The sequence below is a fragment of the Otolemur garnettii genome, unplaced genomic scaffold, assembly GCF_000181295.1.
Source record: "Otolemur garnettii isolate 467f Iridium unplaced genomic scaffold, OtoGar3 scaffold00072, whole genome shotgun sequence".
Taxonomy (NCBI): domain Eukaryota; kingdom Metazoa; phylum Chordata; class Mammalia; order Primates; family Galagidae; genus Otolemur; species Otolemur garnettii.
In genome coordinates this window covers 6,278,651-6,292,295 of record NW_003852467.1, presented here as the reverse complement: position 1 = coordinate 6,292,295, position 13,645 = coordinate 6,278,651, and the positions used below count along the sequence as shown (strand labels likewise).

Genomic DNA, 13,645 nt, shown 5'->3' with positions numbered 1-13,645 from the left:
CTCATCTCCCACAGTAAAACTTCTATGTCCTCACTAATTCCTCTCCCAGCTCTAACTGAAACCCCTGGCCCTTGTGGTTCTCTCTTTTTTTTTTTTTGGAGACAGTCTCACTTTCTTGTCCCGGTAGGGTTGCCGTGGTGTCACAACTCACAGCAGCCTCAAACTCTTGGGCTCAAGCAATCCCCTTGCCTCAGCCTCCCAAGTAGCTGGGACCACAAGCGCCTTTCACAACGCCCAGGTATTTTTTAGAGACGGGGTCTCGCACTTTATCAGGCTGTTCCTCAAATTTGTGAGCTCAAGCTGTCTACCCACCTCAGCCTCCCAGACTGCTGGGATTATAGGTGTGAGTCACAGGGCCAGGCCCTGTGGTTCTCTTAAGTGGAGGTACTTAAGCAAGGTGTCACTTTCTACTAGCAAGGTGTCAGGGTGGGAGGTGGGGCAGGCCTCCAGCTGGCTCTTCATTCTTTTTTTCAGACCATTCCCTACCCTCTGGGCTTTTGAGACTCCCACAGCACTACTAGGCCAGCCATTCTCTACATCTCATCTTTGTTATCCTCCACCTTCCTGGGCACTCCCCTTCAGTCAATGACTGCCCATTGTTTCCTGTCCACCCCACTCTTGCCATCATCCCATGAATTTCACCACCCATGTAGACAACTGAATCACCCGCCTTTTAAGTTGTGCATCTTCTCTTCTTCCATGACCTTTGCCTACACTCCCCTCTAGACATTCACTCTATAGCCTTGTTCTGGATCTATCACTTAGAATTTTATAACCTCTGGCATCTTCTGTTGACATAGCCCATTTTCACAACAACATCCTCAATGTCCTTGTTAGGTGTGCTGGGGCTGGATGTGGAGAATGGTGGGGGCAGCTGCTGGTCGTTGGCCTTCAAGTCCAGCTTGGTCTCTCTAGGAAGAAGTAGCTACTCCCACTGCTCTCCCTGTCCAGTCCTGGCACACCTAGCATCTCCAGAACCCCTCTTACTGCCACCACAGCTGCTGGTTAACCCCAGTGACCTCTCCTCACTTGATTCACTAATTTCTCCTACATAATATTAGCTTCATTCTATCCTCCTTCCATCCAGCTTACATTCTGTGGCCCATCATGCTGGTTGCATTGCCCTTCTAGCAAATCCATGTGCCAGAATTCTATTCTTCAATGAATCAAACTTTCTGTTTTCTGCTTACATCTAGACAGCTGAGTATTCCAGGAAAAAAATCACACCACTGGTGTGACCATAATTCAGGACATAAACTTTTTTTTTTTTTTTGAGACAGAGTCTCTGTTGTCCCTGGATAGAGTGCTGTGGCATCATAGCTCACAGCAACCTCAAACTCCTGGTTCAAGCAATCCTCCTGCCTCAGCTTACCAAGTAGCTCAGACTACAGGCACTTGCCACAACACCTGGCTAGTTTTTTCTATTTTTCTTCATTATTTATTTATTTATTTTTAGGTCGATTGATGGCTGACTATACTGACAAGATACTAATTGGTTACATGTTGAAGAATACGATACAGAAAAAATTGTTTCCATCCCCTCCCCCCCAATACTTACCATCGTGATTTGGTCAGAACAGGGTTCAGAGCTAGGGGTCAGGGTGACCAGTGGTGGAGGGATTGTGAGCAACAAGTTTGTGGCTACCACAATAGTACTGTGGAAATGCTGTGGCTTCTCTCCCAGCTGGGGGTCAAGGGAGGGGGCAGCAGCCTGATGCTGGTAGCTGAGAGGAGAGTTGCCTATCCCTTCCCTAGGCACAAGACCTGCCCCACTGCCCCAAACCAAGCCCACTCCAAACTGGGTGAGGATGCCAGTGCTCTTGCTGAATATGCTGAGTCTGCTATTCAGCAAGAGGAAAAGGAAGGGTAATTGCTCCATCCCCTGCCCCCATATACAAGGGTGTGTGTGTGGGGGAATAGGAGCATATGGCTACTACCAGCAAAAGGAAAATGGGGGAGCAGTAGAAGGAGGACGAAAGGAGAAGAGCAGAAGATTACATATATTAAAAAAGTGACTTAAGACTTAAAATTGCATTAGTATTTGAACAGAAAGCTGCACATAGAATAACTATAATCAAAATTATACGGAGAAATCATGGTGGACCCCCCTCCCTCTGTCCCCCTAGTGGTGGCCTGAGAGTTAAGTGCTGTTGGTTAGAGTGGATTCTGGTTGGTTATTGGCTCAAGTGGAGGGGGAGAGGCTGGAGGGGAGGGGGTGATGCTGGGGGGAGTTCAATTGCTGCAGTGCTGGCTCCAGCTGGCTGGGTTATTTATTCTGCCAGAGGTCCACACCTTAGTTTCAGCCTGGAGGCCAGCTGCATTCTGGGGCTCGTTCTCAGGAAACTTCCTAGCCATGAAAATTTCATTTACATTTGAAGGAGCTAAGAAAATTTCACCCCAAAATATGATTCCTTGGTATAAAGATTATTTTGAATCAGGAAACTCTTTAGACTTTCTTCTATCTACCTGAAATCTTAAAGGCGGCTAGAGTCCATATCACACGCTAATAGACTTGGCCCTAAGGTAATTTGAAGCACAATACCCGTCTCTCAGGTTAATTTGCTGATCAATCTGTTTCTCTCCATCTACCCATCCCCCCTTAGCAACCACTTGCTGCAAGTATACTTTCCAGTTTCTCTCCCTCCTCCCTTCTAAAGGCATCTTTAAAAGCCACTATCACTGAAACTTTGGGAAATCATTCTTGTGCTTCCATGCACATGGTATTTGAAAATAAACCTTTCTCTTATTAATCTGCCATAACTGTGAGTTGATCTTTTCAGCGAACCAACCTAGGGGGAAAGAGCAAGTTTCCCTGAGACTCCCCTTCACGTTCATTGCAGTCTTTTTTTTTTTTTTAAGAGACAGCACCTTAAGCTATCACCTTGGATAGAGTGCTGTAGCGTCACAGCTCACAGCAACCTCAAACTCTTGGGCTTAAGCGATTCTCTTGCCTCAGCCTCCCAAGTAGCTGGGTCTACAGGCGCCCACCACAACACCGGCTATTTTTTGGTTGTAGTTGTCATTGTTTGGCAGGCCCGGGCTGGATTCGAACCTGCCAGCTCTGGTGTAGTGGCTGGCGCCTTACCCACTTGAGCTACAGGTGCCGAGCCTCATTGCAGTCTTTGCCTATGTCTCCATGAACAGTTGTTGTCTTCTGCGTGGGCTTGTGCTTCCTGGGATTCCAGGTCTGCCTAGTTATCTGCGAGTGCAATGACAATGTTGGGACTGTCCTGCCTCTGTAACTCCTTCACCCAGTTCTTGGCCTATGAAAATGTATTGGTGATGTCATAGACCAGTGGAGGCTAGGCTGTGTTACTGCTCTTATCCAGCTGTGTCCCAGATATCAAACTTAACCGTTGTGTCACCCAAAGGCCACCTCAATAGTGCTCTTCTGGTACTTGTGAAATTTAACACCAGTTCTGTAAAGCAGAAGGTAAGGCTGGACTTACCCATTGCAGACTTCCCCAGCGGGATCAGCTAAAACTGATAGATCTTGTTCCCAGCAGCTGGCCTGTTGGGTTGTAATGTGCCTCCCTGACAGCCATTGCCTATCCAGCTGTAGAGGTACCAGAGAGTATGGGGTGGGGCTGGTGCTATGCAAAGAGGCACTTATGGGGAGGCAGTGTTACTTGGGACTGTCTTGGAATACCTCCGCTCCCCCCCCCCCCAGGCTCCTGCTTCCACTTCCGCCTTTTAGCCACTGCAGTTTTTCTATTTTGAGTACAGATGGGGTCTTGCTCTTGCTCAGACTGCTATCAAACTCCTGAGCTCAGGCAGTCTACCCACCTTAGCCTCTCATAGTGCTAGAATTACAGGTGTGAGTTACCCAGCCTGGCCCAAAGCTAAACTATTAAAAAAGATTGTCTAGGCTCGGTGCCTGTGGCTTAAGCGGCTAAGGTGCCAGCCATATCCACCTGAGCTGGTGGGTTCGAATCCGGCTCGGCCTGCCAGACAATGACGGCTACAAACAAAAAATAGCCGGGCATTGTGGCAGCAGGCACCTGTAGTCCCAGCTACTAGGGAGGCAGAGGCAGGAGAATCGCTTGAGCCCAGGAGTTGGAGGTTACTATGAACTGTGATGCCACAGCTGTCTACCCAGGGTGACAGCTTGAGGCTGTGTCTCAAAAAAAAAAAAAAAAAGATTGTCCATACTTGCTCTTTTTATTTCCTACCTACTAGACTCCTCAACCCAACTCAATCTCATTTCTGTCCTGGCCATACTGTTACTGGAATTTTACTCTTCAGTAGGTCCTTGGTCTTGGGGATTCAAGGAATGAACCCACAGACGACAGATCAGCGGTAAGACAGGATTTTATTAGAAAGGAATACAGAAGTAAAAGGCATCAGAGCTTCTGGCAGGGGGAAAGAACTAACTGAGGAGTCTCTATGTGGGCTCTTTATCTAGGGCAGCAGTTCTCAACCTGTGGGTTGACCTGCAGGAACTGTATTAAAGGGCCGCAGCATTAGGAAGGTTGAGAACCACTGATCTAGAGGTATTAGGTCTTGAGAATTACATTTGGCCAGGACTTGGCAAATAGAAACACGTTTTCATCCTTAATGAGTGTTATCGACACAGGAATGAATGCAGTCCCTCCAGCTCAGGGTGTTCCCTTCATGAACTTGCCCAAGTCTAGGAAAACTTGGGTCCCTTGTTCAGACTTTAATGGAGGAGGGAAACCCTGTATCACTCTTCCCTTTCCAAGTAGAAACTCTAACTGCTCTTAGGGGAAAAGGGTGACAACTCAATCTGCTTCCTGCTGGACCAGGCGAAGATAGAAAGGGACAGTTAGGGTTTCTCTGGAGGGAGGGTGATCCAGGGGTCTGTAATAGAATCAGGTCTTGGACTGGAACCATCTTCAGTGTTTGTGGCCTGATGACATCATCTCTGGAAGACACAAATCTGGTTAGTGTATTTAAAAGGCAAGAGTGGAACAGTAAGGGGAAGGGGTTAATTACAGTGCTATTTGTGTTAGGTTGAGAATAATAAAGTCAAAGATGTCAAAAGAAAACTACATTTACACTTTCCTTGTTGGCTTCTAAATAATAACTTCAAATTTTCTTTAGGCTCACAAGTGTAGGTGGACTGTGGTTGATTCTCTTCATGCTCTGCTTCTGTAGGAGGTGGTGGGTTCCAGAATTTTACTCATGAATGATGTATCCAGGAATCTATTCCCATTAATTTTAACAGCTGTAAAAGATGACAAGATAACAGGAAAGAGACCTTCCCAAGTTGGGGTTAGGGAAGGTGAATTGGAGAGATGAGTTGGTTTTCTTTGAGACAGAGCCTCAAGCTGTTCTAAGGAGAACAATGGAAAATAATTTAGCCCAAGGGAGATGAGTCTCTTGAGTTAGTTTTAGTAACTGTCCTTTGATTTTATCATTCATTTTTTTCTACCTTCCCAGAGGACTGGGGCCTCCAAGAACGGTGTAGGTGATATTTTATCCTTAGGGCTTTAATATTCCCTGTGTAAAGGCTACTTTAAAGGCAGGCCCATTATCACTTTGCAAACTTTGAGGGAGTCCAAATCTAGGACTAGTCTCATGTACTAAAGCCTTTACAAACTTTCTGGGCCTTTTCTGTCCTGCAAGGGAATGCTTCAACCTAATTAGTAAAAGTATCTGCAAATACCAGTAAATATTGTACACCATATACCTTAGGGAAATGAGTAAAATTTATTTGCCAATCTTCACCTGGGTAGTTACCTAGTTTTTGTATACCTGGGGGAGCTAGATTCTGTATTATGGGTATTAGCCCATTCTTAGCATCTGCTTTTAGAGGCTATTGCTTTTGATTGGGATAGATGGTGGGATTTTTTTTAACTTAATTTGGACTGGTTGAGCATATTTTGCTCTTCCCATCTGTCCCCCAGTAGCCCACACTTCTGGGTTAATTTCTGTCTCTAATAAGGGAAGGCAGAGTATAGGTTCTTGTCCCATATTCATATAAATGGTTGTTCCCACTTTTGTTAGCATGTCCCTCCCCAAACGGGACTTTTCAGGCATATTAGGAAGGCATGAGAGAACAGCCAGTCACCCCAATTACAGCTTAAAGGCTGAGAGAAAAATTTGGTAACTGGCATTCCAGGCACCCCCTGTATAGTTACAGATTTGGGGGATAAAAGACAGGGTTAGCGAGGAGTACAGAAAAGGTTGCTCCAGTGTCCAGAAGAAATTCTGTCTCCTGGTCCTCCACTATGAAGCAGACCTGGGGCTGTTAAGGGGTGATGACACAAGCTGGAGCCATGAGAATCTGCCCCTGGCACCCTCAGTCCAGTTTGGGTGCGGATGGGATCACTGTCCCAGGAGGCCTTCACCTCTGGGGACAGGCTACCCTTCAATGGTCACCCTTGCATTCTGGACAGGGGCCAGGTGGCTTGCCCGGTGGTGCTCCTGGGGGCAATTTCTCCTGAAGTAGCCAGTCTGACCACATTGGAAACACTTTTTTTTTTTTTGAGACAGTATTACTATGTTGCCCTTGGTAGAGTGCTGTGGCATCACAGCTCACAGCAACCTCCAACTCCTGGGCTCAAGCAATTCTCCTGCCTCCACCTCTCAAGTAGCTGGGACTATAGGCACCCGCCACAATGCCTGGCTGTCTTTTGGTTGCAGCTGTCATTGTTGTTTGGCAGGCCCGGGCTCCATTTGAACCCGCCAACTCAGGTGTATGTGGCTGGCATCTTAGCTGCTTGAGCCACAGGCGCCGAGCTGGAAGCACTTGTTCTTAGCTCCTCTGGCTTCCCTCTGTCCCTGAATGGTGTTCATTTGTCAGAATGCCATTACTAGAGCTGTCATTCTTTTTCTATCCCTTCTCTCTTTCCTCCTCCTCCTCCCCTTCTCAGTTATAATCTATCTGGGCCTAGAGCCAATTTCTGGAGTTTTCTTTGAATGTCTGGGGCCGCCTGAGTGATAAATTTATCTTTTAAAATAAGTTGGCCCTCTAAAGAGTCGGGTGTCAACTGAGTGTCTTCTCATTGCCTCCCTAAGCCACTCAAGAAAGGCTGAGAGACTTTCATTTTGGTCCTGGTAAATAGTAGACAACTTAGAATAGTTCATAGGCTTTTTCTTGGACCAATGTAAACCTTGTAGGATACATGGTAGAAAATGTTTACGCCACAGTCACTTGTTTCTCAGGATCCTATTTGGGATCCTCAAGTGGAACTGCCTGCCTTCCCGTGGGATATCTGTCTCTTTCCTCCGGAGACATACTGCCATCAGTATTGGACATGAACCCCAAATGTTAGCAAAGTAATAATAATTAAACTCAGGGTTGAGAGACACTTTAAAAAATTTTCTGTATTAGAATTAGAACTTTCTGTCTTAGAGAAACCCAGAATGACTTTGAACCCTTCCATTTACGCTAATAGACCAGAAAAAATCAAATAGCTGGGGTCATTTTCCTTGCCTTTCTTCTTTTTTTTTTTTTGGCCAGGGCTGGGTTTGAACTCACCACCTCCGGCATATGGGGCCAGCGTCCCACCCTTTTGAACCACAGGCACCACTGCCTTTCTTCATTTTTAAAGGTTTTCTTTCTTTCCTTTTTTTTTTTTTTTAAGAGATTGAACTGTAGCCTAGAGATTAGGTAAATTCTTGCCTCAGGGAATTGTCCTGGGCTTCTTTTCATAGGCTCTTGGTCAACGGGGGAAGCCATGTAGGGGAGTCATTTTGCCCTTTGCTTGGAGCTTACTTCTTGGCCTTTGTTAACATGGTTCAGCTTTTTTTCTCAAATATACAAAAAGCCAATGGAATTTAATTTTGCAATGAAAGGCAATAAAAAAGACCTCACAACACATCTACAACATCCTAAGCATACTTATAACATCTGAAAAATACCAGAATGAACCAATACAAACTTAACTAATATATAAAGCAATCCACTACAAATGTTTAAACAATGTATGCAAACTGCAAAGAGAGAGAAAGCAGCAGGGGGTTATAGAGATAGGGGGTTAACAGAAGAAGTCTGGGACCATGGAAGACAAGAGCAGACAGCTGGGAGAGCACCTTTTTTTCAGAAGGCCCTCCAGTGCCCCGGGGTCAGAATCATTGCTGGGGACCCCAGGACCTCTGCATACTACTTCTGTTTTGTCGCCTCTCAACCAGAGAAAAGGAGAGAATACAGAATAGGCTCAGAAGCCTTCTAACTTCCCTTTCATACCTTTCTTTTGGAGACAAGGGGAATTAGAATGTTTGTTCCCCAACAGCCTCTTGCCTGTGACTTGAGGTGGGCAGCCACACTATGCACTTTTAGGGGCAAACAACATCCACATTATTAGTCTCCATTATCATGATTATAGAGAAAAATAGGATAGAGGGAAGTGTTCCCATTGCTTACCACATCTTCAATCCTGGATGATGCCCCCAAATATGTTACCATAATTTCAGTCTTCAGTAGGTCTTTGGTCTCAGGGATTCAAGGAATGAACCCATTGACCATAGATCAGCGCTAAAATAGGATTTTATTAGAAAGGAATACAGAAAAAGTATAAGGCATTAGAGAGCTTCCAGCAAGGGGAAAGAACTAACTGGGGAGTCTCTACGTGGGCTCTTTATCTAGGGGTCTTAGGTCTTGAGAATTACACTTGGCCAGGACTTGGCAAATAGAAACACGTTTTCATCATTAATGAGTGTTATAGACACAGGAACGAATGCAGTCCCTCTAGCTCAGGGCAAAAGGTCAGGGTGCTCCCTTCATGAACTTGTGTAAGCCTAGGAAAACTGGAGTCCCCTGTCCAGCCTTGAATGGAGGGGACCCTGTATCAATACCACAAAACAGCTCCAGCCAATGCCACCAATTTTTCTTGTTAAATCCTGTGGACTCCCTTCCCCTAATTTCTTCTTTGCTCTCTTGGCATTCTCTTTGTGTTAAAACATTCTCTGCCTATGGCTTAGAGATACACACCTCTCTAGGTTTTTTCTTTTTCTTTTTTTTTTTTTTTTTGAGACAGAGTCTCACTCAGTTGCACTAAGTAGAGTGCCATGGTGTCATAGCTCACAGCAACCTTAAACTCTTGGGCTCAGCAATTCTCTTGCCTCAGCGTCCCAAGTACCTGGCACCATAGGCACCCACTACAACACTCGGATATTTTTTTAGAGACAGGGTCTCACTCTTGCTCAGATATCTGGAACTCCTGAGCTTAAGCAATCTACCACCTTGGCCTCCCAGAGTACTAGGATTACAGGCGTGAGCCACTGCACTATCCTTCAGGTTTTCTTATTATCTTTCTGGCCACTCCTTCTCAGTTTCCTTCTGTTCAGCCTATACTTTAAATCTTTTTTTTGTTTGTTTTTTCCCTTAATACACAAAAGGGTAGCCATAAATCATTGGTTATAAATGTGTTCATTCTTTCTTTTAAAAACTAGATACAAACATGCAAGACTTAAAGACTCTGATTTAAGAAAACCAGTACTGTGTTTCCCCGAAAATAAGACCTACCCAAAAAATAAGCCCTAGCAGGATTTCTATGCATTTGTTAAATATAAGCCCTACCCCGATAATAAGACCTAGTGATGGGTGTGGCTATGCAGCATAGCCACATAGCCACGCCATGCATTTTGGCATGGAGAGGAAGACATCCCCTGGAAATAAGCCCTAGTGTCTTCTTGAGAAAAAAAAAATATAAGACAGTGTCTTGTTTTTGTGGAAACACATTAGTAACCAGTCTTGAGATTAATGGACAATTGGCCTAAGGGCTAATTGGGACCAATCAGTCCCTTAACAGTTGTCAAAACCAACATTTCACATGCTGGCCAGGCTACTGAGGTTAATTTCCAGAAGGGACTGCAGTTTGCAATAGATTGAGTCCTAAACTAGGCTCTTGTACCCAAAATGGTCCTGGCCTAGGCCTAAATGGAAAACACTTTAAAAATAATAAAACTTAAAAAAAAAAAAGACAAAAGAAATCCATTCTTTACTCATTTACGTCAAAGTGCCATCCAAAACACTTTCGTTTTCATGAAGAAAATATATTACAAAACAGTAAACATAAAGGATAGTCAAGTTACAAAGAAACTTTATATACAAAGAAATTTGTATACAAAGATATTTACAAGTTTGTCAACTTTAGGCTTTTGCCACAAACAACTGCACATTTGTCCCTACAAAACACACCACGCCTGTACCAATAGTCACTACAGAAGACAACTGGCCATGGCTTTACAAAAAGCAGAAAAACTTTCCCAAAATGAACTCATTTATTTAGCTTCCACTAATGCCACAATCATCCCACTTGGAATCTCCCCACCCTTAAGCCTCTGAAACCCATTAGATCTTTCTAGTCTCTGCCATGTCCCCAAAGACTGAGAGACATTTAATTCAATAAATCAAGGATGACAAAAGTGATACTGATCACTCTTAGGTAAGAAATGCAACCACGCTGAATGCAGAAAATAGTGCTGACTACATTTATTGAAGACCCTCTCCTTACGTAAGTCCCTGTAAGAGGTCTCGGCACCTAACACCAGACCCCAAAAGGGGGCCCACATCTTTGTTTCACACGAGATTTAAAGCAATACTGTCTTCTTCCAAACAGTGAGTAGTCTGAAAGTGTGATGGGTGAGTTTTACAGTCTTTGTTTCCAATTCAATTAGTTGATTGTTGCTACTCCTAAGACTAAACTGTAAGAAGACGTCAACCACCACCCACAGGTGGAGTTAAAGAGACCTATACAGTTCATAGTACTAACAGATGTTACAGGCTCCGACCAAGTATAACCACATTCTTTGGAAATCCTTCCATTTTTGCAATTTCAAAATAGCCTAACTTGCTATAAAATTCCAGAATTCTTTTATCATCTGGTTTCACTTCACAGAAAGCTCCCCAGGAGCCATTAGCCTTCAGTGAAGACAGGAGGCAGGCCATCATGCTTTTAGCCACACTTGGGTCAGTTACTTTTCTGTGAATATCCATCTTTATCAGAGAAGGGAAGTTGGCAAGGAAAGTTTCTGGCAGCATTTCTTGTTCTTCATAGAAACTCAACATTATTTTCTCAGCCTCAGAGAGGTCTTTGTCACCATTTGGCTTCGCATACTTTTGTTGCATGAAGGGAATCCAGGAATTTTTGCATTTCTTAATAAAGGGTGTCACATCTACAGTGCCCAGGGCATAACCACATATGTCATCTTCATCTTCTAGGACAAAGCAGTAATCCAGGCTCAGAGTAAGTAGCCCTCCTACTAACTTGTCTCCAATAAGGTCAGGCTGACTTTCAAAAGGTAAACCCACTCCACCATCATACATTTCTCTGCAAATCTTGTACACAGAAGCCTCATCTTTAGGAAAATATGGTCTGATGGTATAAACTTTGGAGGTAGGGATCTGTGGGGGTGGCTGAAAGAAGAGATCGTTTGCCCCATCAATTGGCAGCAAATGCTGGAACTCGCCTGCTAGACCACCTGTCAAGGACCAGGGTTCTTGGTCTTGAATTAAGAACTGGGCTGAAGAATGACTACGACACCCTAGCCATTGTACAAAAGACTTCACTACAGACACTGTACTCTTGATATCCCAAACATAGGAGTACATGTCATAAATGATCATCTTGTTGGCACAATTGGAGAACCGAGTGAACATTCTCATCACTAGTCCACACATCTCTTCAAACTTGGCTGCTCGTGACCGCCATTCTTCAATTTTTTCAGAATCTTTTCCTTTGTAATTGATACTGACAACACTGCTATTTGCTCTAAGCCACCAGAATTCCCGTAACATTTGTGCTCCTTTCGGTCCATGCTCATAAGGAAGGTAGAACAGATCAGCAAGTAACTGCAAATCCTCCAAAGTCACTGGTTCTATGGTGTAACATGGCTTTTCGTTTGGACCTGGCACAAACTGTTGCTTGTCTGTCTGCTCATCAATTTGCATAGGGGCAGTATCACTAATGCTGTCTTCCTGCATAGAAGTCTCTGAAGATTTTGATTCAGCTACGCTCTCTTTATCAGTGTCCATTGGTTTCCATTCCTCTGCCATTTTAGCTTCCATAGTGTCAGTCAATATTTGATCATCAATCTTGTGGTGTGTTGCTTCCTGTCCTTCCACTGCCATGTCCATGGGCTCTTCATCAAGTTGTTTCTTGCCTTCTTCCTTGGTCAAAGCTGTAGGTTCACCACTCAAGGCTGCTCCCTGGCTCATAATGGGATCCTGGTAAACTGTTGTTTCTACCGGTGTGACATTTAAAGAGGGTGCTGCAACTTGGAGAGTCTCATCACTTGCTTCACTTTGTGCAATTTGGCTACTGTTATACTGAGGAGGTACACCAAACTCCTGCAACCATTCTGTTAAAGCTAGTTTTAGAGCCATCTGTGGACTATAAAGCACGTCAGTTTCAATATCTTCATTACTGCCTTCATTTTCTAACTTCATCTGGATTGACATAGTACTGTCTTCACTTTCCATCACTGTATCTTTTCTCAATCCATTCATGTTTGATTTGTACCAAGTGGCAAGGGTGTGGATAGCAACATAGTTGGCTTCAAATTCACAATTTGGATTAGTAAGGACTCCTTTTAATCGTGGGATGAGTTCTGTGGATCTTCCTTTGTATGGGCCCAGAAATAGTCTCTTGTGATCGTAGTCATCAGCATGAATGTTATCCCAGATTACTGGAGCTCTCTTAATAATCTTAGAAACCTCTTCAATGGACTCTACTGGAATTTCTTTAGAAATAACTTTGGGACCTGTCCAAAGCACCTCAATTCCAGGTAGAAGCTTTTCACCCACAGTCCTTAAATAAGGAGACTCAAACACATTTGGATAACAGAAAGTGCCACAGTATTCTGTGGGACAGAAGAGGAAAGTTTCTGGCTCTTCTAGGTACTGATAAATTTCATTTGTGATGTGGACCTGGGCATGAGCAAAAGAACCGAATACCTCTTGGTCTGCTGCACACATATTATGTTCAATATCATCAAAAAGCAAAGCAAATGACCTGCACCCAAATTGACAAACCTGGTCTAGCTTACGTTTCAATGTATATACTTCCTTGGGGTTAGAAAAGGTGATATCCAGTCCAGGTGAGATAGCATAGATGAACTCTATCTTACATTCTCGTGCAGCAGAGATGAGAGCCGTAAGTTGCTCTGCTTCCTCCACTGAATACATCTCTCGCCAAAACATCCTATGTTTATAGTCATCTTTTGGGGCATACAAGTATGCATTTAATTCCCATTTCTGGAGCCTTCTAAACAGTTCTTTTCTCTGTTCCATAACCCAAGGTCTTCCATAAAATCCTTCTACCACACCACACAGAAACCTTGGAGCCAATCCCGCTGCCCCGGCCACTGCCGCTCCCCCAACCATGGCTGAATTGTCTTCTCCAGGTGCCAGAGCCACTGATGGTGCTGGAGCCACTGGCGGTGCCAACAATGCCCCAGCGGAGGCAGCAGGGTTGGAGCTGAGCTTGTTCTCCTGCTCCTCTGGCCCCGCCTGGCTCTCCTTATGCACCATTCTCCTGCCCCCTGCCACCGCCACCACTGAGGGTCCTCCTCGGCCTCTGTCCATTAGGCTGCAGGCCCTGAAGCCCTGGTAAGGGCCTGGGCAACAAGCTCGCACACGGTCCTTGCTCCTTCCCCTCCTCCTCTTGTCTTCCCTGCCCTCACCACAGGGACCCGAATACCCGCGTGAGAGATGAGCGGGTGGGCTGCACCGCCT

General features: G+C 44.7%; 1 protein-coding gene and 1 pseudogene across 2 annotated transcripts; both read right to left on the bottom strand.

The window, feature by feature from the left end:
• Positions 1–2,232: 2,232 nt before the first annotated feature.
• Positions 2,233–3,610, bottom strand: LOC111726589 (annotated as a pseudogene).
• Positions 3,611–10,687: 7,077 nt separating this feature from the next.
• On the bottom strand, positions 10,688–13,441 carry LOC100955878 (protein O-GlcNAcase-like). Of its 2 annotated transcripts, XM_012807588.1 has the most exons (2): positions 12,395–13,441; positions 10,688–12,238 (listed from the first exon to the last, which is right to left on the bottom strand). In XM_012807588.1, the coding sequence occupies exons 1-2, from the start codon at positions 13,439–13,441 to the stop codon at positions 10,688–10,690; spliced, it is 2,598 nt and encodes an 865-aa protein (XP_012663042.1). The 2 variants fall into 2 exon arrangements, with proteins under 2 accessions (XP_012663042.1, XP_003793785.1); XM_003793737.2 differs by having other exon boundaries at positions 10,688–13,441.
• Between the last annotated feature and the right edge of the window lie 204 nt (positions 13,442–13,645).

What these genes read in the sequence shown, in the direction of transcription:
- LOC100955878 (XM_003793737.2), bottom strand. Translation starts at nt 13,441, where the DNA reads ATGGTGCATAAGGAGAGCCAGGCGGGGCCAGAGGAGCAGGAGAACAAG.